At 36.9% G+C, this 23071-nt stretch overlaps 1 protein-coding gene across 1 annotated transcript; it reads right to left on the reverse strand.

Moving 5' to 3' along the window:
- Positions 1-245: 245 nt before the first annotated feature.
- On the reverse strand, positions 246-15793 carry LOC149780219 (6-phosphogluconolactonase-like). Its single transcript, XM_089936982.1, has 5 exons — positions 15479-15793; positions 11936-12136; positions 10416-10558; positions 2816-2956; positions 246-1112 (listed from the first exon to the last, which is right to left on the reverse strand). The coding sequence occupies exons 1-5, from the start codon at positions 15603-15605 to the stop codon at positions 996-998; spliced, it is 729 nt and encodes a 242-aa protein (XP_089793108.1). The 5' UTR covers positions 15606-15793; the 3' UTR covers positions 246-995.
- Positions 15794-23071: the final 7278 nt, after the last annotated feature.

Genomic DNA, 23071 nt, shown 5'->3' on the forward strand with positions numbered 1-23071 from the left:
ACTAGTCTTTATAAATAACTAGTTCTAGATTAAACCAGTTAATCATGGAAGGATAATACTAACATTAAAGCAGTTGCAAATCCAAAACCAAAAATGCATTTAATAATTAGGTACAAAGTTTTGTTTTTTGTTACAACTTGAATTATCTCCTTTGAATATTATTGTAAAAATATGGCAAATATCTGGTGGCCACATTAATTTTCAGGGGGGAAAAAGGTCTGGAAAGTTCCATTAGAGGTGCAGGGTATCTCATATGCAGACATTTTTATTCACTTCTTTTTGAACAAGTATTATGAATAGACATGTAACTTATTGAATCCTGTAAAAAGATGAACACTGAAAATTTATGTAATATTTATTTTGATGTGTAAATACATTCAAATTTTTGTTCCAGTTTTGTCACTTATTAGAAGATCATTTGCACAAGAAGTGTTTCTCCTAGTAGCTAAATAGATCTAGAAATGCAGCAAAGTATTTATCATTTTCAAATTCTGTTATACTCCCAAAGGCATGTTGGACTTTATGGCACGCTACATTCCCAAAGACATGTCGGACTTTATGGTATATTTGCAACTTTTCTGTACAAGATTTAGCATTGTAAACAACATAAACACGTTAAAGAAATGGTCTTGCTTGTTTCAATCTTTTTCTCTTTAGTTCATTCAATCCTTAATCCTGAGTTAGACGATTGCATATCAAATGGTCAAGTTTGTGCGACATTTCTCATGGCAAAGCAGTGAAACCTATCTCAACACACACACCAAATACATGTTCATAAAATGCAACATTCTTAATTTTACATTTGATGGAGCCTTTTCTTAACTTTACAAATTTGACTGTGAATTTTACTGAGGATAAAACTGTGTGGTAGATTACATTATTCCATGGTTTCACTAACAACATGAAATGACTCACACCATGCAACACTAGCCATATGATCTGACTTGGATTCAAGGTCAATAGAATAGGGTGTATATCACTAGACATCTTCTAAATTATACTTTGCACAGGAGTTGTGCTGCAGTTTTATCCAGGAACCAAACTAGCTCTCCACTGGTTGGTCGAACACGAGCTGCTGGAAGAGGATCTGGCTCATTCCCCTCCAGGACTTGCTACAAAATACATAACAGACAACATATAAAACTCATAAATATTCTGTATGGTTCCTCTGAGTCTGAGGATTGTTATTTTGAGAATTTTTGTTGGTAAAATGAGCCTGTTTTCAAATAAAAATCTGCTACAGTGACCACCAGTATGTACAGACCATCTGTGTATGCATATCAATTTATCAGCATGTACAGACCATCTGTGTATGCAGATCAATTTATCAGCATGTACAGACCATCTGTGTATGCAGATCAATTTATCAGTATGTACAGACCATCTGTGTATGCAGATCAATTTAACAGCATGTATAGACCATCTTATGCAGATCAATTTAACAGCATGTATAGACCATCTATGTATGCAGATCAATTTAACAGCATGTATAGACCATCTATGTATGCAGATCAATTTAACAGCATGTATAGACCATCTATGTATGCAGATCAATTTAACAGCATGTACAGACCATCTAGGTATGCAGATCAATTTAACAGCATGCACAGACCATCTGTGTATGCAGATCAATTTAACAGCATGTATAGACCATCTGTGTATGCAGATCAATTTAACAGCATGTACAGACCATCTGTGTATGCAGATCAATTTAACAGCATGTATAGACCATCTGTGTATGCAGATCAATTTAACAGCATGTACAGACCATCTATGTATGCAGATCAATTTAACAGCATGTATAGACCATCTGTGTATGCAGATCAATTTAACAGCAAAGATTACTGAACAAATCAATTAAAAAAAAACAATACACAAAAAATTTACCACTCATAAAAATCACATTGCATTCCACTCTCCTTTATAAACTGAATTTAATTTTTCAATTTTGACATCACTTCTACTTTTTCATTCCATATATTTGCACTACATACATAACGAATTGTTAGACTGTATATTGCAAATTAACAAATTTGTATTAGGAATATTTGACACCTATTTCCTATCACTGGACCAGGTTGGATTATAATCATGCATAAATATCTTTTAGTTGTGATTATCGTTGTTCATAAATATACTGTCCTACTTATATCCATTGCCTGTGAGCTGATATCATCCAAATGACACAAATTAGTTTCTAAATTAAGTGCAAATCTGTGAACACGTATAAAATACTCTTATTCCGTTAGCATAAGTGAATATGTAAGACTCCTTGTAGCATAACATTACTCTCAAATAGGCACAACACAACTACTAAACAATTTCTCAAATATTATACAAGAAGTGATTAAAGATGACAAAATGACAACTTTTTTGTGAGGTAAAATTGTCACATTTGTTGAGGTGATTTATTTCAACCTATCATTCTCAGGTTGAAAATTCACAACACAGAATGGTGATTACTGGAGAATTTACCAACATCCAAGCCAACAGATGTATTGTATTCTTTTTTTTTCTATGTACTGGAGCAGAGATGAGTTTCCGGTTTTTAAAAAGTGCTCAAATACCCCTGTTACCAACAATACAAGGTACTAGCCTGAACAATTTCCTTCTTTCTAGCTACAAAGGTTGAAGACAATACACTTGTAATCAACAATTTAATATAATGTACTAACTACAATACAATGTGCTATCACCACTGGATGTGAAGACAGCACACTTGTAATCAACAATGTACTAACTACAATACAATGTGCTATCACCACTGGATGTGAAGATGGCACTTGTTATCAACAATTCAATACAGTGTTCTAACCTGAATAATTTCCTTCTTGCCAGCCCCACAGGATGTGAAGACAGCACACTTGCAGTTATTGATTATTGGAAGTGTCATGGTCACACGAGCTGGAGGAGGTTTTGGAGAGTCGGATATTGGAGCTATAATCTTCTCTGTCTCCTAATAATATAATTTTGTTAAAATATAAACTATGTACCTTCCCTGTATATCATAGGAAACACAAACTATGTATCTTCTCTGTATATCATAAGAAACACAAACTATTTTATTTACTCATGATTCCAAGTTGTTATTCACTGGATGTGCAATCTAATCAAATTCTGTTGTATTTACAGTGTCTTTATTTGTACACAATTTGAGTCAGTGAAAAGAGACTCTACCTAATCCATGAACTTAAGATAATTCTAACAACAAAAAGTCCAACTGGCATTTAAGAACACAATTCATTTTGTGGAGTAGAAACTATTGTTTTAACAATATGAATTTGTGTCAAAATATAATTCAAAAGAATGTTTCATACGTGTATTTCAAAACTGAGGCAATAATAAGTAGGACAGTCCAGCAATCAAGGGTCACAACTCCACCAAATGAGGATGCAGATTAAACAATTAAAACTGAGACCTGATGTTTGTCCATCAGTGTAAATGAGGACCATTTAATGTCATGATTCACTGGGGGGGGGGGGGATCCAGAGATGGCTGATCAGTTCGATCTGGGCCTGGAAGAGTCTGTTGCAGTGGAGACATGGATGTACAGGTTGTTGACTGGAAGTTGCAGAACTACTGTTCCTGGATTTGTGCAGATCATGTTTCTCAGCTGCACACACCGGTCTTTTCTGCTCAAAAGCTGCTGCACCTACATTGACTTGACTGCGCGAAGCAGATCAATCAGCAGCGACACTCAAACAGCTCTCAGGATCAATACCTAGGTTCTTCAGCAAGACCTTGAGGGTGTCCTTGTTCCTCTTTTTTTGACCACCATGAGATCTCTTGCCTTGCTGTAGCTCTCCACAGAAAATCTTAGGTAGGCATTCTACCCGCATGCAGACAACATGGTCAGCCCTCGTGTTCAGTACCTTGTCCTGCCAACTGATTTTCAGTAGTTTCCTCAGGAAGCTCATATGGAAGTGGTTCAGTTATTTTTAACATGGCGGCTATACACAGTCCATGTCTCGCAAGCATAGAGGAGGGTGGGGAGAACAACCGCTGAGTAGACTTTGAGTTTGGTGGCAAGCCTGATGCCTCTCCTATCCCAGACATTTGAGCGGAGTCTACCAAATGCTATGCTGGCTTTGGCAATCCTAGTGTTGACCTCATCATCTATGTGGACTGCTTGTGAGAGGGTGCTGCCGAGGTATGTGAACCTGTCTACATGTTTGAGCTTATGGTCATTGACAGTGATGGATGGTTCCAGGTAATCTTCTCCAGGAGCTGGCTGATGCAGAACCTCAGTCTTGCTGATAGAGAGTCCAAAGTTGGTGGAGTTGAGGGCACAGTCATCTGCAAACAGGAGGTCAAGAATGTTCTCAACTTCGACTTTGGTTTTGGCTTGAAGCCTCCTCAGGTTGAACAGCTTCCCATCCAGATGGTATCAGAGATCTACTCCCACATCACTGTCTTTAAAAGCATCCATCAACATTGTACAGAACATGAGGCTGAAGAGAGTGGGGGCTTAAGACACATCCTTGTTTCACACCGTTCGTAACTGCAAAGGGTTTGAAATAGTTACCCTGGTCCTGGACTCTGGCAAGCATGCCATCATGAAAAACATAATTGGCTTGAAATCAGATAAGAATTAAGAACTAACAGACTGGAAATCTAACACATCCAGACCCTCATTAAGATCAAGCTGCTCTACTTAGCATCCAACATGGCAGTCAGTGTGCAGAGATGAAACCTGGGTAGTCAGCCAATCATGGACCATAACTCTGCTAAATGATGCATAATTGTGATAACTGAACTCGGCTGAGGTCTCATCAATATCAAGCCGTATACCAATTAAAATTAGAAAATTGTACACAAAAAAATGAATGACGAGCTGAAAATTACTTATGTCCAAGGTCCAAGGTCCCAACACATGCTTTTGACCTCTGGAACCCACTAATTTTACCCTACAAATGTGTAGTGGACTAAGTCTCAATTAAATCTTAAATGGTATATTAAGCCATGTAAATGAAGATGGGGCCTCTGGGTAGTTGAGTGGTCTAAGGCATTTGTCTCAACAAATCACTCGTACATCTCACCTCTGTTCTTGTGAGTTTAAGTCATTGTTCAACAAGCAAGGGTACATAAGAAAACTTTCCAGTAGCTTCCTGTGGGTAGGTGGTTCTTCTCAGAGACATGCCTATTACTTCCTGCACCAAATATACTGGCTGCCATGTGTAGCCTATCATGTGCTGAAAAATTATGTTATACCACACACTCACACACACACACACACAGAGATAAAGATATAGGCAGAAATGAGAAATGAAACAGGGGGTTGGGGGATGGAGGATTTAACAGGGAAATATCATTGTAGTGAAGTACTGACAGAATATTACTCGCTGTATTTAACTATTACATCCTTGGTGCAACTTCAATGAAATATTTATTTTATATTTGATTTAAGTTGTGTTTGCTCTGATTTGATTGTTTATGGGTTTTGGAATCTTTTTACTTTCTTTACATGTCAATGTAATGTAATTTTGTTTAGTAGAAATTTGATATTTTCCAGAAAATTCAGTTTGACATGAGTTTTCCTTAGATACCTAATAATAGAAACAATTGTTTCTATTTTTGGCTTAGTTCCTGGCCTTCATTGAGGGTCAAGTACACAACTTTTTTTATAGGAGTCAAATGATTGGTTCTTATCAAGGACATAGAAGGAGCTACATGACATTTACATGTAAACATGATCACGTCATCCTCTATTTCACGATATATTTCACAATTAGGCATTCCCGAAATTTAGTATTAAAAATGATGTTTAGAGAGAGAGATCTAAGAGTCCAGGGCTTTTGAACACTTGATGTCAAGTTGTTTTCTTCTGTTGTGACCAGAAATGAACTTTTGAGGTTTTGAGTTATTAGTTAATTTTTCTAGAGTTTATTTGGGCTCTAAAAGATTAGTTCGTTTCTCTGTAAATATTATTGTATTCATACAGAATTCTTGAACAAGGACATTTATTGAAAATTCTGTTTGGATTTCCATGACCTGAGGATAAATTATTGTGTTTAGGACCAACTTAATATCTTCAGAAACCCCATGAGTAACATGAATAGCAATATCAAGATTGCTGTCAGATTGGCACCATGGTGACCATACTGGGTGTATGAACAGCATCGCATTCAGCAAGACAAACTTAGGGATGAATATGCACAAATTTCAAAGTAATTTTACAAGTAGTTGAGGAGTAATAAAATTGTCCTAATGGATGGACAGATGGTATCTAACGGTCATCCCTTAAGTTTCGTGAGGATGTCATAGAGTTCCACTGCAGCTGCTATTGATGATGTTGACCAGAAAAAATAACAAAGTTGATCACTTTCATGAACACCCTGGAACTGATGTTGGTATATTGCTCCTTGTGATGCAAACCCAAGGAACTTGAGAGAACCCAGGTCAACTGGGACATGAAAATAAGCATCAGTTCAGTGTAAACTGACTGCAAATTTTTGTCCCTTTTAAAGGAAAGCCTTAACACACTATCTCCATTCTGAACCTCAGTGTGGCTATTTATCTGCTTAGCTGGTTAAAGCTACCTACTGGCTTTGGGCACTAGCAACAGCCTGAAGTAAAACCCTAGAGAGTTCAGTCTGTGAACTCCCACCCACTTGTTGAGTAATTAACAGATCTCCTTTTACAAAATTTCCATCTTCTCTGGATCAGGCAGCATCTATGACCAACTGGAAGACTAAATCATTGACATCTGCAACCAGCTGGAAGACTGTCTGCTAGCAGGCATGGTGCCAAATCATTGATGTCTGTTGGGAGGCTTGAAGACAGAGAAATACTGTGTAACCTTTTATTTATGCATGACTGATATTGAACTGTTGTGCAGTGTTCTGCATTTTATCTTTTCACCAACAAGTATGTCTCCTTTCTCCTTTACAACTGAGATTGAATCAGCCTGAGTATAGGTGCAGACAGCAAGACTTCTTGTTTCAATCTGCACATTACCTATTCTACCAATGAATAGTAACAGCATACCAAAAGAAGTATAGCAGAGAGTCAAAAACTGAGAAAAATTTGGCCTGCTTCAGTGCAGGAACAGGTATTATGTTGTATTAGATTTAAACTTCCCAGTAGGTGAATCAGTCAGGACATTATCCACTGTATGGTATAATGGTCACTCCCATATTTTTCTGCACATCCCAAAAATTGCTAGAGATCCCCAAACTCGTACAGAAGAAGACTGACCTTATTTTGCATGAGCTTGGAGGCTGCATGGAAAACATTTATATCCACCTTTTTAAACAACAAGATTGTCATGTTGATTGCTGCAATGTTTTTGTCCAAAGCAGGAAGCCCATTGTATACCATCCATGAGTGCATTGATAACAGTGTGATGAGAAAGATGCTGGTAAGTGGCTTTCATGAAATAAAGCCTTGGAGTTGCCAAAGTCAGACAGGCAGACTGTAATCTCCCTAGATGGAAGATGGGGTGATCATCCTTTCCAAGACAACCAATGCCTTCACCATGTAGGCTTAGTTTGTAGAAAGCAAAAGTGTGTACTGGGAAATTTCATCTATGGCCAATTAAAAACAAAATTCTGATCAATCCATTGTAGACTCTGAGTATTAAAACTTGTCATGGTTATCCCCACAATCAATGAAGGGGTCGTCCCCTTTAGGCACTGTGTCCATGTCTGTGTAAAGCATACCCGTCTTCATGGATATGGTAACACTGACCCACCAGTTGGATTCATAGTCAGAAGAAGCTTGTCTTGCCAGGATGGACAACCAGTGAGAGTGTGTTGGATAGATATCTGGATGGTCAGCATGGAAGCTGCTTGAACAGTTAGCCTGAAGACCAGCTGCTCAGAAACCACCTGGCCAGAATGTGTGTAGATTGGGGCCAAAACACGACATCTGTTTAATATATCTGGCATCTTCCCACTAAGACTGCATGAATTAAATTTGGTTAGTTTAGTAAAAAATGTGTTTAGCTTTTTGTGCCCCAACAGCACTAGGCTGTGTTTAGCTTCTTGTGCCCCAACAGCACTTGGCTGTGTTTAGCTTCTTGTGCCCCAACAGCACTAGGCTGTGTTTAACTTCTTGTGCCCCAACAGCACTAGGCTGTGTTTAGCTTCATGTACCCCAACTGCACTAGGCTGTGTTTGGCTTCTTGTGCCCCAACAGCACTAGGCTGTGTTTAGCTTCTTGTGCCCCAACAGCACTTGGCTGTGTTTAGCTTCTTGTGCCCCAACAGCACTAGGCTGTGTTTAGCTTTTTGTGCCCCAACAGCACTAGGCTGTGCTTAGCTTCTTGTGCCCTAGTGGCTGCTTTTACCTGAAAGAGTTTACAGCTATACCTCTCCCTCAGTAACTCATGCAAAATGGGGTCCAAAAAGCATAGACCACAGTATAAGTGATGCCACAAGTTAACAAGGGACATAAAAAGGTCAAGAGGATGCCATCACCACTAAACAATGAAAAAACTAAGGCAGGGAGGGACCTAAATAAAATTAAGAATAGGATGGCATCCCTACTGGACATAAAGAAAATAGGGAGAGGGGATAGTATCATGGCTGTTTAATGTTTTAATACTGTTTAATAATTGCATTTGGAACAATTGCCCATGAAAAGCTTTTTCTAATAAAGTTGTTCAATTACTTGAATAAATTACATTCATTTTCATCCTCTGAAAGATTAACAACATTACTTAACAAAGTTTCAACAACCATCACATGTGAAAACATTCTGTTACATCACTGCTTTTTGTAATACCATAATAACCTTGAAAATCTCTCTTCATACATGATTTCTACAAAGAACCTCTATAAACAGCATAGAACATTCCCCCCGCCTTTTTAGAACATTCTAAAGAAGAAAAGAAAAAAAATCGAAAACTAAAATCGCAAGAAACAGCAGGCAAATGCAACAAGAAACCAGCAATGTAAAGCAAGCAGGACCGTTCCCGAGCTCTCCTTCCCACTAATGACAGCCAACCATTCAACTGTAAGGGACCTTTATGGTTCCTTGAATCCATAAAAGCCTGGTGGAGGTGGCACCATTCCCTTCCCCAGGAACAACTAGCAGGCTGCAGTGCAGTCAGTAAAAAGTGGCACATGCACGGTTGTGCACACGCCACTATAATTAAACTCAACAACAACAACAACTGCTTTCTGTTGTTGTTGATTCACAACAAAACAAGATTCCTTTTTTCAAAAACCCTGTACATTGGGGTTTTTTTTTGTTCTTTCAGCAAAATACTGAAGTCGGGATTACATCCCAAGTAAAATTTAAACTTTTTCTCATTACTGGGTACCAATTCAGAAATTTTTAGTTCACTACAAACTCTTGAACTCGTCTACTCCATACTAAACTGCATTGGTGAAATGAAACTTTCACAATGTAATTATTTTGCTTGGTTGCCTTGCTATTTTTGTGAGTAAGCAGACTAATTTAACATTGCTTAATTATATTACTGATCAATCGAAATGATACTACAAGGAATGACTTCTTTTAATTTAGTGTAACAATACAACAAATACGTTTCACAAGTCAGGGATCAAAAGACATCACTTAATAAGGTTCACACAGAAACATTCATGGACAAAACTGCAATAGTAGAATTACCCTTTTATGTTTAGATAAAACAGAGTATACTACATTTATATTGATTACAGTGAAACTGAATTAAAAAATGGAACAAACACACAAATTTTACTTGACAAAACATGTTTAGATGGTATTTATTTATTAAAGCATTGCTACAACTATTCTCACTGAACCAGATTTTGTGGAATATTCTACAATGTACTGAGTACATTGTTTAAAGAGAAAAAAATCAAAATAATGTTTTACTTCTTATTAAAACTAGAGAATATGATGATATTAAAATTTCCACTAAATTTATTTACACTAATATATTTTATATATTATTATGGTTCTCTAAACTTATCAAATTTGATGAGCCAAAGATTATCATTCCTTGATAACTATCATCACTGTCATTATCCTCTTCTTCTGAAAATTTGTAACTGCTGAATATACCTTTCCTCTGCTTCTTCATTATTTTCAAGATCAAACCTGAAAAAACTCTTTATTTTTGGTCTTATAATCACCAAATAACACCCTGAAATCCACCACTGTTTACTATTTTTCCTGAATGAAACACATAGTAAAACCACTGTCAACCTTAACTTTTGAATATATAATATTTAAAAAAGAAAGTCACTTCTGATTGATTCCATATTGTCAGATTCTTGGGAAAAGACCCATTGTGACCAATTGGAGATGTTTTTACTACCAACCCATTCAATGCAAATGATGGAAGGATTGACCATTCAATTAAATAAACAAACCCCGAGTATAGCTGGGGTCAATCACTGAATGACAGAAACATACAATGAGTACAGGCATTACTGAGGCATAGTGAGTTAAACAATTGACCGTGATCTCAGGATGTTATACCTGTAGTAGCTTGTGACCTGGAAAAAGAGAACAGGTGTGTCCATCTGGTCCCATACCAAGCAGGAGAAGATCAAACCTAGGGATATCAACTCCAGGAAAGTGTTTTCGTATCACATCATCATACTTTATGGCTGCTTCTTCAACTGTAAATACAACAAACCTTAGTTTATGCTGAGGCAACAAACTTCTAACAATCAGAAAATCTTCTGTTTTTTCTATGCCAATACTTTCCAAAGCTAAAATAAGGCCAGGTACTCCTGGCAGAGAATTTAATGTAAATTTCTTTGTAGCCAGAAAGACTAGTAGAATGAAAATATTACTAGTCCTGCTGAATTTTCACTAGTCCTTCAACAGAGTTTGAAGTTTCTCCATTTCTATGATTACCAGTTACACTGGAAAATATTCTCATCACAAATCTGCCATTCACTATCTTCTGCCCATGTTTGCTGAAAAAGTTAATTGTTGCTTTTCAACATCATAAGCATTATTTCTTTGTTTGATGTCATTCTCATTCAACTTTGGCTTTTCTCCATTGGCTTAACACTTCTAAATAAACACCACATTATTCTGTCTAACCTTTGGCTTTTCTCCATTGGCTTAACACTTCTAAATAAACACCACATTATTCTGTCTAACCTTTGGCTTTTCTCCATTGGCTTAACACTTCTAAATAAACACCACATTATTCTGTCTAACCTTTGGCTTTTCTCCATTGGCTTAACAGTTCTAAATAAATGCCACATTATTCTGTCTAAACAGTACTACAGCCTCATTTTGAAAAATTAGAGCCTCCTTTGGAAATATGAGAAGTGAAATCCCAAGTTCTTTTAATGGTATCCCAACCACGTTTGTTTTTAATAAATCAATGATGAAAAGACAGATAAATAATAAACAGCTGAAATTTACAGATAATTATTGGGTAAGATATACTGATCAACCACTGATTTTAATTGGCAGAAAATAATATATATATATACATACTTTCATCACTAATACTAATATGCACACTTAAGTAAATTTCCTAAAAGAAAAAACAAAAATCCAATGATTTAATGGCACACTTGTCACCTGTGATGTTGTTGGCACTTATATTTCACTAAAAAAAATGCAAAAATATATTAACTGTGATGTGCTAAAATAAACACTATACTGACTAAAAGCTTTATTTACATACTTATATATTTCAAGAAGATTCCATCCCAAAGGTCAGACAGTTTAAAAAAAGAAAACTTTGATCAGTCATATTCTTCTATGGAAAATCATAAATGAATCCTGTCAACTGACTTTCACAACCACTAACAGAAAACCATACATAACTAAATAGTTACTTTTCCAACCACTCTTACAGAAGATCATAACTGAATACTGTCGTTTGACTTTTCTAACCAATCTTTGATCAGTTTGTTGAACAGGTACACCGTTTATTGATAAATGAAGATAGTAAATAAAGTGGTAAATAGTTGGACCTAAAGACAGATAGTTTCCCACACACATCACAAAGTCATATACACAACAAATACCTGAAACATTGGGATCTATTGGAAATATATGGTCTGGTAACATGCCGACCTTGTCCACAAGATTTGTTTTGTAAATACTGTAAGTACATTCTGGGTCATTATATGGAACATGTCGCTCATCACAAAAGAAGATCATCCATTTGTTCCAGTTGGTCTTCAACTGAGGTAAACCATCACAAAGAAATTTGGGTAAACTTCCACCTGAAAAAAAACCCAGCCAAATCATATATTTTGTATCACTTCATGACAGGAAATAACTGAATTTAAGCTTTTCTATTTGTTGTCTTTTCCTTTAAAAAATCAGGGAAAAAATGCATAAGAAGTTCAATGAGCTGGGGTTATTTCTTGATATGCAGAGTGAAGACTCTACTTAATCCAGGATGAGATAGTCTGTGTTGACATATCCACCTGTTCTTCTTGAGAGGTAAAAATAAGCACGATCTCACTTGACACACCTGCTCTGTTCTCTTATGGTTCCATTTCAAAATCCAGCCTGGGTCTTGTAGGTTGTTGTTGTTGTTGTAGGGTTTAACACCATTTTTCAGCACACAATAGGCTATACATGGCAGCCAGTATTAATGGTGGTGGAAGAACCCGGAAAGAACAACCGACCCACCAGAAGCTACTGGCAAGCTTTCTCACATACCCACATTAGCTGAATCTGAGACTTGAACCCATGCAAACAGAGGTGAGATGGCAGTGATCTGTAACAGACAGCGCTTTAGACACTCAGCCACTCGGGGCCCTGGTCTTGTAGGTAGTCTTGAGCTTAAATATCCAAATATGGAGGTGTTATGCATATTTGGTTTAATTTATATTTGATTTAATTTAATTGTTTGATTGTTAGTTTTAAATTTTATATTCCATTACATGTTATAGTAATGTAATTTTGTTGGTTTGACCTGGTTTTTTTTCATAAAAACCTATTATTAGAACTTTGTATCTTAATGCTGACCTAGTTCCTGACCTTGATACAGAATTAGTTGTTGTTGTAGGGTTTAACGCCATTTTTCAGCACAAGATAGGCTATACATGGCGACCAGTATAAATGGTAGAGGAAGAACCCAGGAAACCACCAGAAAGAACCACCAACCCACGAGAAGCTACTGGCCAGCTTTCTCACATAACCACATTAGCCGAATCCGAGACTCGAACTCATGCAGACAGAGGTGAGATGGCAGTGATCCGCAATGGTGAGCGCTTTAGACCACTCGGCCACTCTGGGCCCCACGGAATTAGTAAGAGCCAAAGTAAACAAATTCTTTTATTTGATTTTTTTTTTTTTTTATTCATTCTTAATGTGTGATTATTAGAGTGAAATCAAGGCTGGACTGGGAGTACATGATGTAAAGCTTCTATCTGGTTCTGGAAAGTGATCACATGACCCTCATACAGGAATTTGTTCTGCGTTTTAAATTAGTGTATAACCTTTTTTCTATAGAGAATTTTGTCAGTTGGGCTTTTAAAACACTTCGACATCAAGGAGGTGTTTTTTCTGTTGTGACTAGTTGGAGTTTAGTACTTTAATTTTTCTTCAAATCTTTTGGATTCTAAGAGATTAATTCGTTTTCCCTGGGAATATTTAAGTGCTCATACAGAATTCTTGGACAAAGACATTTATTGAAATTATATTTGGAATTCAAACACCAGAATATTATTGTTCATGGATCAACAAAGAACAGCTGATATGTCAGTACTATACTAGCTATAGTATATGTCATTGCCTTCCATTTTGGATTCATTAGAACATTTTATTACTAGGACTTCTAATTTTTATTTCTTGGAATATTTTTGGATCTGAGTCTAAAAGCTATATCTTTTCCTCATATTTACCTTGTTTTTCTAGGTAAATAAATTATCTGTTAAATTTTACAAAGCTTGTTATCTTCGCTTTTTTCTTGTTACTGTTTATGAGAACCTAAACACGTAACAGAGGAATAAGAAATCATGTCTTCCATTGTGTTATACTGTTCAAGGTTTAGTACACATACAAACAACCTCCAATTTCCATTCCCCATATTTCATTTGTAATAAGCCCCTTTGCAAGGAATACTGATCTCCAAGCAGAGAGACCAGCTTGACTAATTAATGAATGTGTGCACAGTTACCATTGTTGGTCTCCAGTTATGACTGTCTAACTCTTAATTTTCATCGTGATTATTTGAAGCTGTTTCAGTCTTGAGGGCATTCGTTCTCTTTATTATTTCTAATATTTCCCCAATATGCAAAACAACTAATAAGCCAGATTAATATATTTGTTGTTGTTGTTGTGGGGTTTAATGCCATTTTTCAGCACATGATAGGCTATGCATGGTGGCCAGTATTAATGTTGGAGGAAATACCTGGGAAGAAACACCAACCCATGAGAAGCTACTGGCAAGCTTTCTCACATAACCACATTGGCCAAATCCTAGACTCGTACCCACGCAGACAGAGGTGAGATGGCAGTGATCTGTAACGGAGAGCGCTTTAGACCACTCGGCCACTCGATTAATCATATAACTACATGTTCTAATTTTCTGTAAGATATACCATGTTATTGTGTCATACACAATTTCAAATTATAAGTTGCTCTTAAAACGAACAGTTACATATACATTACATTGCTGTGTAGTGTTTTAACGTCAAATAACCTGTAACAAAAGTCAAAAGTCAAATATCTCACACAACTGGCAACTAAAATAACGGTGCTTTTCTACAAAGTAGAGTCATAATGTTTTAGTCAAACTTTACTTACTCTGATGTCTTTTCTCTGATAAATTCAAATTCTCACAAAAGAAATGGACCTGTTTTCAAGTTTCGTTGGCCTACATTTCAGTTAACTGGAAAACAATGAAAGTCAGGAATACCGAAATCGGGTTAAGTTGAAATATTATTCTTAAATGAAATGAATAAAAACATATTATGCCTATTGGAACTGTAATGTAACGTTTCGTTTTGTTCAAGAAAAATATCCACCACATGAACCTACTTAAACACAATTCAGCATACCTTGACTACCATCGCATTGCAACAAATTCAAATGTATGTCAACAGAACATGAAAATGCGTCCATCTGCTAGTGTCATATTTTCATTCCGCCAGAATAAAGACAGCACAGTAAGTATATTAATTACACATAAATTAGTGGAAGTGTCGATATATGCTGCCAAATGTGTGAGATACTCCTGAAACTTTGACTGTTCGTTCCGATGTCAACGACATCGGAACACGCTATACAAGACCATTACTTGCATAGTAAGACATAGCACTAAAACAAAACCAACATGTGCTATGTCTTACATTGTAGGAATAACCAGACACCAGTACTAAGAACGGTAGATGGTGTATGTGTTTTAATGCTTCCTGTGCATTTATTGTAAGAAACATCATAAAAATAAGTTCATGCATGAATTATGCACACTCAGATTATGCAGAATACATTTCTATTCTGTATTTCTGAAGCCAAAAAATCATCGGTTGCAAGTATGGCTTGCACTTAACACTTACTTTTAGGCTACATGATGTATTTTCTCGCAAATATCTACGTGACATCTTCTTTACCTGATACTCCCACGTAGAAGGCACCCTTTTCTGATAGTGCGGTATTGGCTTTTTCGATGACAAATGCGCAAAGCTTCTTAGCAACCTCCTTTTCGTTCTCAGCAACGACTACTATGGGCGCGGCCATGTTAAATATACTCTATGAAACAAATCAAAGAAAATGTACCACTCCCAAAAACTTTTTTTTTTTTACATATATCATACATGCAACTATTTATCAGAATATAATTTTGTTCCTCAAATTTGTATTGACCTTATTACTAATTATTGTGCAAAATATGGAATTGTCTAATTTTAAGACTAAAGCGATCATGATTTTTTTTTTTTTACTTTGTTGTAGTCTGGTTCCCTATTTCATATCCTCTTGTAATGTTCTTGTAAGAACCAGGCCTTGCCAACGTACCCAGAAGCAATCTGAAGACGAGAAAAGCTAAGTTCCGGGTCAAAACGGACCGGTACCAAAAAGACCCACGACCAAAACGGACTAGCGCTTAAAGAGCCCGGTCCAAAAAGGCCCGACCCAAAATAGGCCCATTTATGTATTAATTACCAACTACTAGTATCATGTCTAATAAAATTAACTAATACGTAATATCAAATCCTTCTTTTACTGGTAAATGTCTATAAATATGTCCAGTAGAGAATCATTGTGTCGTATGTCACAATCGTACGTCAAGTGATCATGAAAATAATTACCACACGCCACTACATGTTCTGTGTAAAATGAACAAGGAAAGCAAATAATAACTGTGTTAGAAAACACTGTATGTGAAGCGAATCAATATCTTTGTTATAAAATATCAAGACTGAATACGAGTTTGTCACCCACTGGGATTAATAAAAATAAATTATTTAAATTATGTAATGAAACCAATAACGACATTTTATTTATACAAGAAACACATAATAGATTCACTAAACAGTTATGTGACGAAAAAGATAATGGTGCAATGATTTTAAATAATTTTGAGGGAAAAGATGTAAGAGATGGAGTAGCAACATTTATTAAAAATAAAACGGGGAGTTAATTGGAAAAGAGAAAATGAAGGGGATTTATTTAAAGGGAGAATGATCCACATTATAAAAGATGTCCACTTCTTAAATGTATACATGCCGGCCAATAAATACCACAAGCAACAATTTTTAGAAAACTTATCAAAATACATGGAAAAATATACCATGGAAAATTTAGTTTTAGGGGGAGATTTTAACTGGGTGGGGGAAAACATAGAAAGAGTAGGGGAATTAACAATAAATGATGTAAGGTTTAAACCAGAGATGGAATTTTTGCTAAACAAACACAAAATGATAGACATATATAGGAAATTAAATTTACTCCGGAGGGAATACACATACGAGTACAAAATATACAAAGGGAGTAGATTAGATAAATTCTATTGTACCTACTATGTAAAAAAGATATATAAAGAAGCAGGTATTACGGATTTTAAAGTTTCAGATCACAAGTTAGTATATTTAGAAATAGAACTGAAAAATAAACATAAATGGAGTAAAATGAACTGGAAACTGAATAACAAGATTTTGGATGAGAAAGATTATATCGAAGAAATTAAAGTAGAAAACAAAAAAATTATAGATAAGGGAAACATAGATATTTTAAATGAATGGGATAAATTAAAAAGTTTATTTAAAAAAAGCAGCAGCAGAGAGACTGAGCCCACCAACTATTCCGCCCAACAGAACCCTCTATCGAGAACACTCTTGATAGAGGGTCTTATTTCACAAAATAAACCCTCTATTCAGAAAACTATGATAAATAAGCCTTCTCTGCTGACTAGATGAGTTATTTCATGAAAAATAACTAACTATAAAAATACTTCTTGACTCCGGGGTCTACTAGACGAAACACTTGGTGGCTCAGTCTCTCTGCTGCTAAAAATGTAAACATTTTTAATGTAAACATCTTTAATCCTTCAGGATTTCCAGTTAAAAAGTGTATCCAACCCAACTCGATACCGTGTCCGAGGATCATGTAAATTTATCGTTACAAATCCGTATGGTTTTCGTTGAGCATGACTAAAGAAATTTCTGAATCTATTTATGTCCATGTCACCGCTGCACCAAGTTCGATGAATATTTTGTAGCGTGTGTGCGTCAACGCCGTTAAATACCGCAAGAACGTTACAGTTATCTCTAATCACTTTTGGTATTTGTGTCTACCGTTGAGTTACATAAATCACCTCAGTGTTTTTATGCCTACCGCGGGAAAATATCCTGGCAGGGTTTGATTGTTTGTCCAACATGATATCATCGTACACGACTAAATTATTAATACTCCCATCAATATCATCGATACTCGGTGCTTCATCAATATCAGTTATAAAATCAACAACATCTTCTTCACTTATCGATTTTGCACTTCCGTTAAAATCTTTTAATACCTGATAACATCGCTGATCGTCCACTGATGGTGCTATCAAATATAATTTATCCCACTTCATCCACTTCATTATTAAATTAAGTAACAACTGCGTCTTACCCGACCCAGATGGGCCTATAATAATCATTCGAATTGAATTTGGTAGCACTGAGTTATGTTTAATTGGCTCTCGTCGCTTTGACGCAGAAAAGTCAGTGATCTCCATTAGACATATCATAAAATAAATATGAATTTATATTGTGTGAAATGCCGAACATATACCCCAACTGCGGATATGACAACAATTACAACAAAAAATGATCGACAAGCGCTTACAGGCAAGTGTGAACGATGCGGTATAACGAAGTTTAGATTTATTATTAAAAAAAGGGAGGTGATATCGCAGCCAAGTTAGCCAAGTTACCAGGAACACCGTGGGCTAAATACCCAGAAGAAAAACATCTTCCAGGATATAATTACTGTGGTCCAGGAACCCGACTTGATATCAGACTTGATGCTCAGGATCAGCCCAATCCAGGTGAGTATCCGATAAATGCTATTGATAAGGCGTGTCATGCGTATGATGTAGCTTACCGAGCAAGGATTTACAACAGCGCCATCTCGCGGATGTGAAATTAATTCATGCGTTGGATGCCATCACTGATAAATCTTTCAAGGAGAGGTTAGCATCCTGGTTAATAAAAACTGCAATGAAATCTAAGCTTGTATTAGGCGCTGGTAATTAATTATAATGGAGTCGATTTATTATTCCCCAAGAGGATACTGGAGAGGTAACGCAGCAATTAGTAAACTCGCTGAAGCAGCAAAAGTTACAAAAGTTGCTGCTAAAATTTGGTTATCCCGACAGGCAATATGGCAAATTTATCTACCGCGTCCTAAACAAATTCAATTTGCGCATTTTGATGTTAGTGTGCCAAATGAGGTTCATCAGGCTGATATATTATTTCTGCCACATGATACTATCCGAAGACGCACATACAAGTACGCGTTAGCTGTAGTTGATGTTGCAAGTAGATACAAAGATGCTGAACCGTTAACGACTAAAACAGCATCTGAGGTTGCTTCTGCGTTTAAACGAATTTATCAACGTGGTCTACGTTGGCCAAATCTATTACAAGTTGATCCTGGCAAAGAATTTCAGGGTGCAGTATCATCGTTGATGAAACAACATAACGTCACCATCAGACGAGGACATACTGAAATTCATCGTGATCAGGCAATTGTTGAGCGATTTAATCGAACTCTTGCTGAGCGGTTATTTGGATATCAATACGCGAAGGAATTCATTCAAGATACGAGATCACGCGAATGGGTTGCAAGATTACCAAGCGTGATAGTTGCACTAAATAACGAGATCACACGACAACTAACATGAAACCTGCCATCGCAATCACAAAAAAAGCATATACCCGTACGACGTGATTCTTCAGCGCAGCCAATACTGGGTAATGTCACTGTAAGATATTTATATGAACCAGGTGAACTTGAAGGTGGTAAACGAAGAGCGACTGATCCTATTTGGAGTGTTACCACACACAAGATAACCACCGTGACAAGATCCACTGGTAGACCAGCAATCTACAGGTTGGATTCAACTGCTCCTCAACGCGGATTCACACGTGAGCAATTACAAGTAATTCCCGAGGACACACAATTACCGCCAAAATCACTTCAGTGATTTCGATCACTTAACTAGCGCCTCTACCTCGATTGCACTCAAGACAGGTCAACATGATATTATCATGTGTATGACCGCGATTGTTATCTTTTCTGTCTGCGGTAAATTGTTTTGAATTTTTATTCGAATACTGCCATAGCATTATACAATTACAGCTCGCGCAGTGATTATTCTGCTGTTGTTTCAGCGCTCTGATAAATTCAACATCAAGGTCGAAATCGCGATTATTTTTTTTGTCACTCTGTTTGTAACCGGCGAGTTTTTTTCTTATTACATCATCATCGCTGTTGTTTTCATTATTAATTTTATCAGCGTTTGATTCATCCAAGACAATCCTTCGCTGTTGAGATATTCTTCTGACTCTGGACACCGCTAAGTAAACTAAGTTTGACCATTCGATTCGATCATCAACAATCCAGACAGTTGTATCTGAAATAGTCAGTCCTTGAGAAGAATGAATGGTCATTGCGTATCCTAGCGTCCACGGGGATTTATTTATTTTTAGTGCATCTTTGACAGCATTAATATCAACTAACACAATATCATTCAATACTAAATTCTGTTTCTCTGTTTTTCCAGGGATATCAACATCTATATTTTGTAACCGCGTATCAGCTGGTCTATAACATAACGGCACTGGCAGCATTGGAAACTTTTCTTGTTGTAATTGAAATAACTGCTGTTGAAGTGTGTCTCTGACTATCTTTCTACTTGCTACTATCAAATCGTCTGGTTTCCATACGCGTAAAAAGTCACTCATTGAAGTTTCAGGAATCATCTCGCGCATAATTTCACATTGAATTTTATTCGGTTGTAATCTGATTAATGTTTTAAATTCTTTCAACGTTGCATCAAGTGCTCTATGATCATCAGACACTTCTTCGTAATAATCAACAAAATCCCTCAGCCAATCATGCGGAGATGCGCCGACAAACAGAGGTGGTTGACCGTGATCGCCGCACATAACGACTGCAGTATTTTTCGTTAGCAGCCAATCAAGAAATGTTTTTAATGTTTCCAGCGGCACCGTACATATCTCATCCCAAATTATTTTCTCGGGAATATATTTTGTTCCCATTCGATCTGACGTCCACACACCGCCGCTGTATTTGAAAAAGCTGTTGTAAGTACAAGAATTGACTCCTCGCTGTTTCATCTCCCTGGCAAGCCTGTGTGTAGGTGTTAGCACAATCATATCCGATTTTCCAAATAATTCAATCGCTCGAGTTGTTTTACCAGACTCGCCCGGCCCGTTTAAATAAACGGTTTTGTGTCTAGTGATTGGATCATACACAGATGATGCGTTCGACATTTCTGACATTTCTGATAATTTACAATAATCATCCTTAATTTCAACATCAGCGGATTCACAATATTCGTGTAACATCTCCGCTTTTATTCTCCACGAACTCCATGATTCATCAGTGCTTATAAAACGAGCCAGTGATTCTGAATATCTTTTATTGATGTAAAATGAATCCGTTGCAACTCTAACTGCGGTGTCAGGAAATCGATTTATCATTGATAGTAAATTTATGGAAACATAACCCAGCATTGAAGATCTTAGATGTGTGTATTGAGGCGATTCTCCGTCGATATAACTTACAATTGTGCCCAACTTTTTCCCGTCGGACAAGAATACATCCTCCCGATTACAAAATATATTTCTTGCATCAGCGTCAGCAATTATAAAATCCAATTCAGCATCATCGATAATCAACCGCGAGTGATGCATTTTATGATCAAATGCTGCACCCTGAGTAAATTTACCGATTATTCTTCGTCCAAGATCTTTTGCTGCTTTTTCACTATTGCTATGTTTTATCTTGAGAACTTTAGGAGCCTCACTGACAATGACATCCATCGGGGTATTTGGACTCTCTCGTGCATACTCGCCGATAACTTCATCTACACTGACACGCTCCGGTGTTGGCAACCAAACTGAGGTCTGCGGTTGATATGATATGATTGCTTCACTGACAGTCAACGATACCAGTATTCGGCTGTCAAGCATATATCGCAATAACACTATTGGTACCCAGCGCTTCTCTGAGAAGTGTCTGCCAGACCAAACATAACAAATCTGATGAAGCCCTTTATCAAATTCAAACGAAGTCACACGAGCAAATCCTGTCAGGTCAAAGTCGGGTAAAACGCCGTTTATAGCAACTCGTGTCATCGAGTTCGTGGGATGTCCAAATCGCTTAAAGTATTCGCTGCACTCGCCGTTCCCGAGAAAGCTTCCTGGGTAGCAAGCAATCATATCTACGGAAATCATATCCCGGTGGTCATATCGGGTATTCCACAACTCGCCATGCCCATACTCGACACAGCTTAATTGTATATCCGAAAGAAACTGACTTCGGATTGGTTTCCACGAATTTCTTTCTCTGGCGGCGTGAGCGGCAACACTTGGAACTGTAAAACAATTAACCAATAACTGCTCAATGTTTTCTTTCACATATTTCTCTGCGAGTTTTTTCATTTGTTGTTGCAACGACTCCGTCCGGTATAATTCCCCGTTGGGTTTTACAAATTGATCATACTCGGAATCTTCGGAACTCTTAAATAACCACACCGACACAGGGTCGGTTTTACTGAGTGTGTAAATAGCATCAAATATATTTCCGGAATAAAATTTGACAACACGATCTCGTGGAAATATTGTAACTGCATCAGTCCAGGCATGAGAGTTATGATCAATAATTTCAATCGGTGATCCTGACTTTTTATAATGTTTGGAATTATATAATATTTCCCCGGTTAGTGTTTTTACTGTTATTGAACATTTTAATTTACTTGATAGCACAGCAACATCATTTATTGTTGCCCCAGTATCCTTAACCGATTCAGCCCATGCTGTTATTTTTTCACGTCGCAGATCGGTTAAACCGTTTCCTCGTTTTGCGTTTTTAAAATGTTCCATTACTCGCTCGGCTACACAATTCAGCGCAAACGTTGATGACGTCTTCATCGGGGTGAGTTTATCAATTTTTGGTTTTTTTACGGATATATTCCATAAATGACTGCGGTTACAGGATACGCTCGAGCGTAATATGGTTTATCAATCCCGGTCAGCATTCCTGGCTTGGAATCTCTACTTAACAGAATGGTCTTTCCGTTAGCAAGAACAGGGTCGAGTTTGTCACGGATAATCCATTCATTGTCTTCAACGCTGACGATAAATGTTATTCTAAGAAAATATTTCTTACTGTGTCCATCGCTTTCATATCCATCAAAGAGATAATCAATAATTGTTTTTGCTCGGGCATCAGTCATTGTAGCATCGATGACTTCGTCGGTGTCAACAAAGTCAGTGTTACGGATAATTTTAAATGACGACCATACATGAGAAGCGCCGTCGTCGCGGAATTCTTTTTTTCCCACTCTGATAATATTAAATAGATCAGTTAGATTCCGCCGTCGTGAGTCTCTGTTTAGCCTGTCAAGATCAAATCTTCCAGCGCCAAATAAACCCTTCATATTATATTTAAGACAAATATTTAAATAAGAA

The sequence above is a fragment of the Sinohyriopsis cumingii genome, chromosome 16 (assembly GCF_028554795.1).
Source record: "Sinohyriopsis cumingii isolate HCF-2022 chromosome 16, ASM2855479v2, whole genome shotgun sequence".
Lineage (NCBI taxonomy): Eukaryota > Metazoa > Mollusca > Bivalvia > Unionida > Unionidae > Sinohyriopsis > Sinohyriopsis cumingii.

Coding starts and splice junctions, on each gene's coding strand:
- LOC149780219 (XM_089936982.1), bottom strand. CDS start 15,605: ATGGCCGCGCCCATAGTAGTCGTTGCTGAGAACGAAAAGGAGGTTGCT. Junction 12,137..15,478: donor CTTCTACGTGGGAGTATCAG/GTAAAGAAGATG, acceptor GTTTTTTTTCAG/GTGGAAGTTTACCCAAATTT. Junction 10,559..11,935: donor AATAGATCCCAATGTTTCAG/GTATTTGTTGTG, acceptor TTGTATTTACAG/TTGAAGAAGCAGCCATAAAG.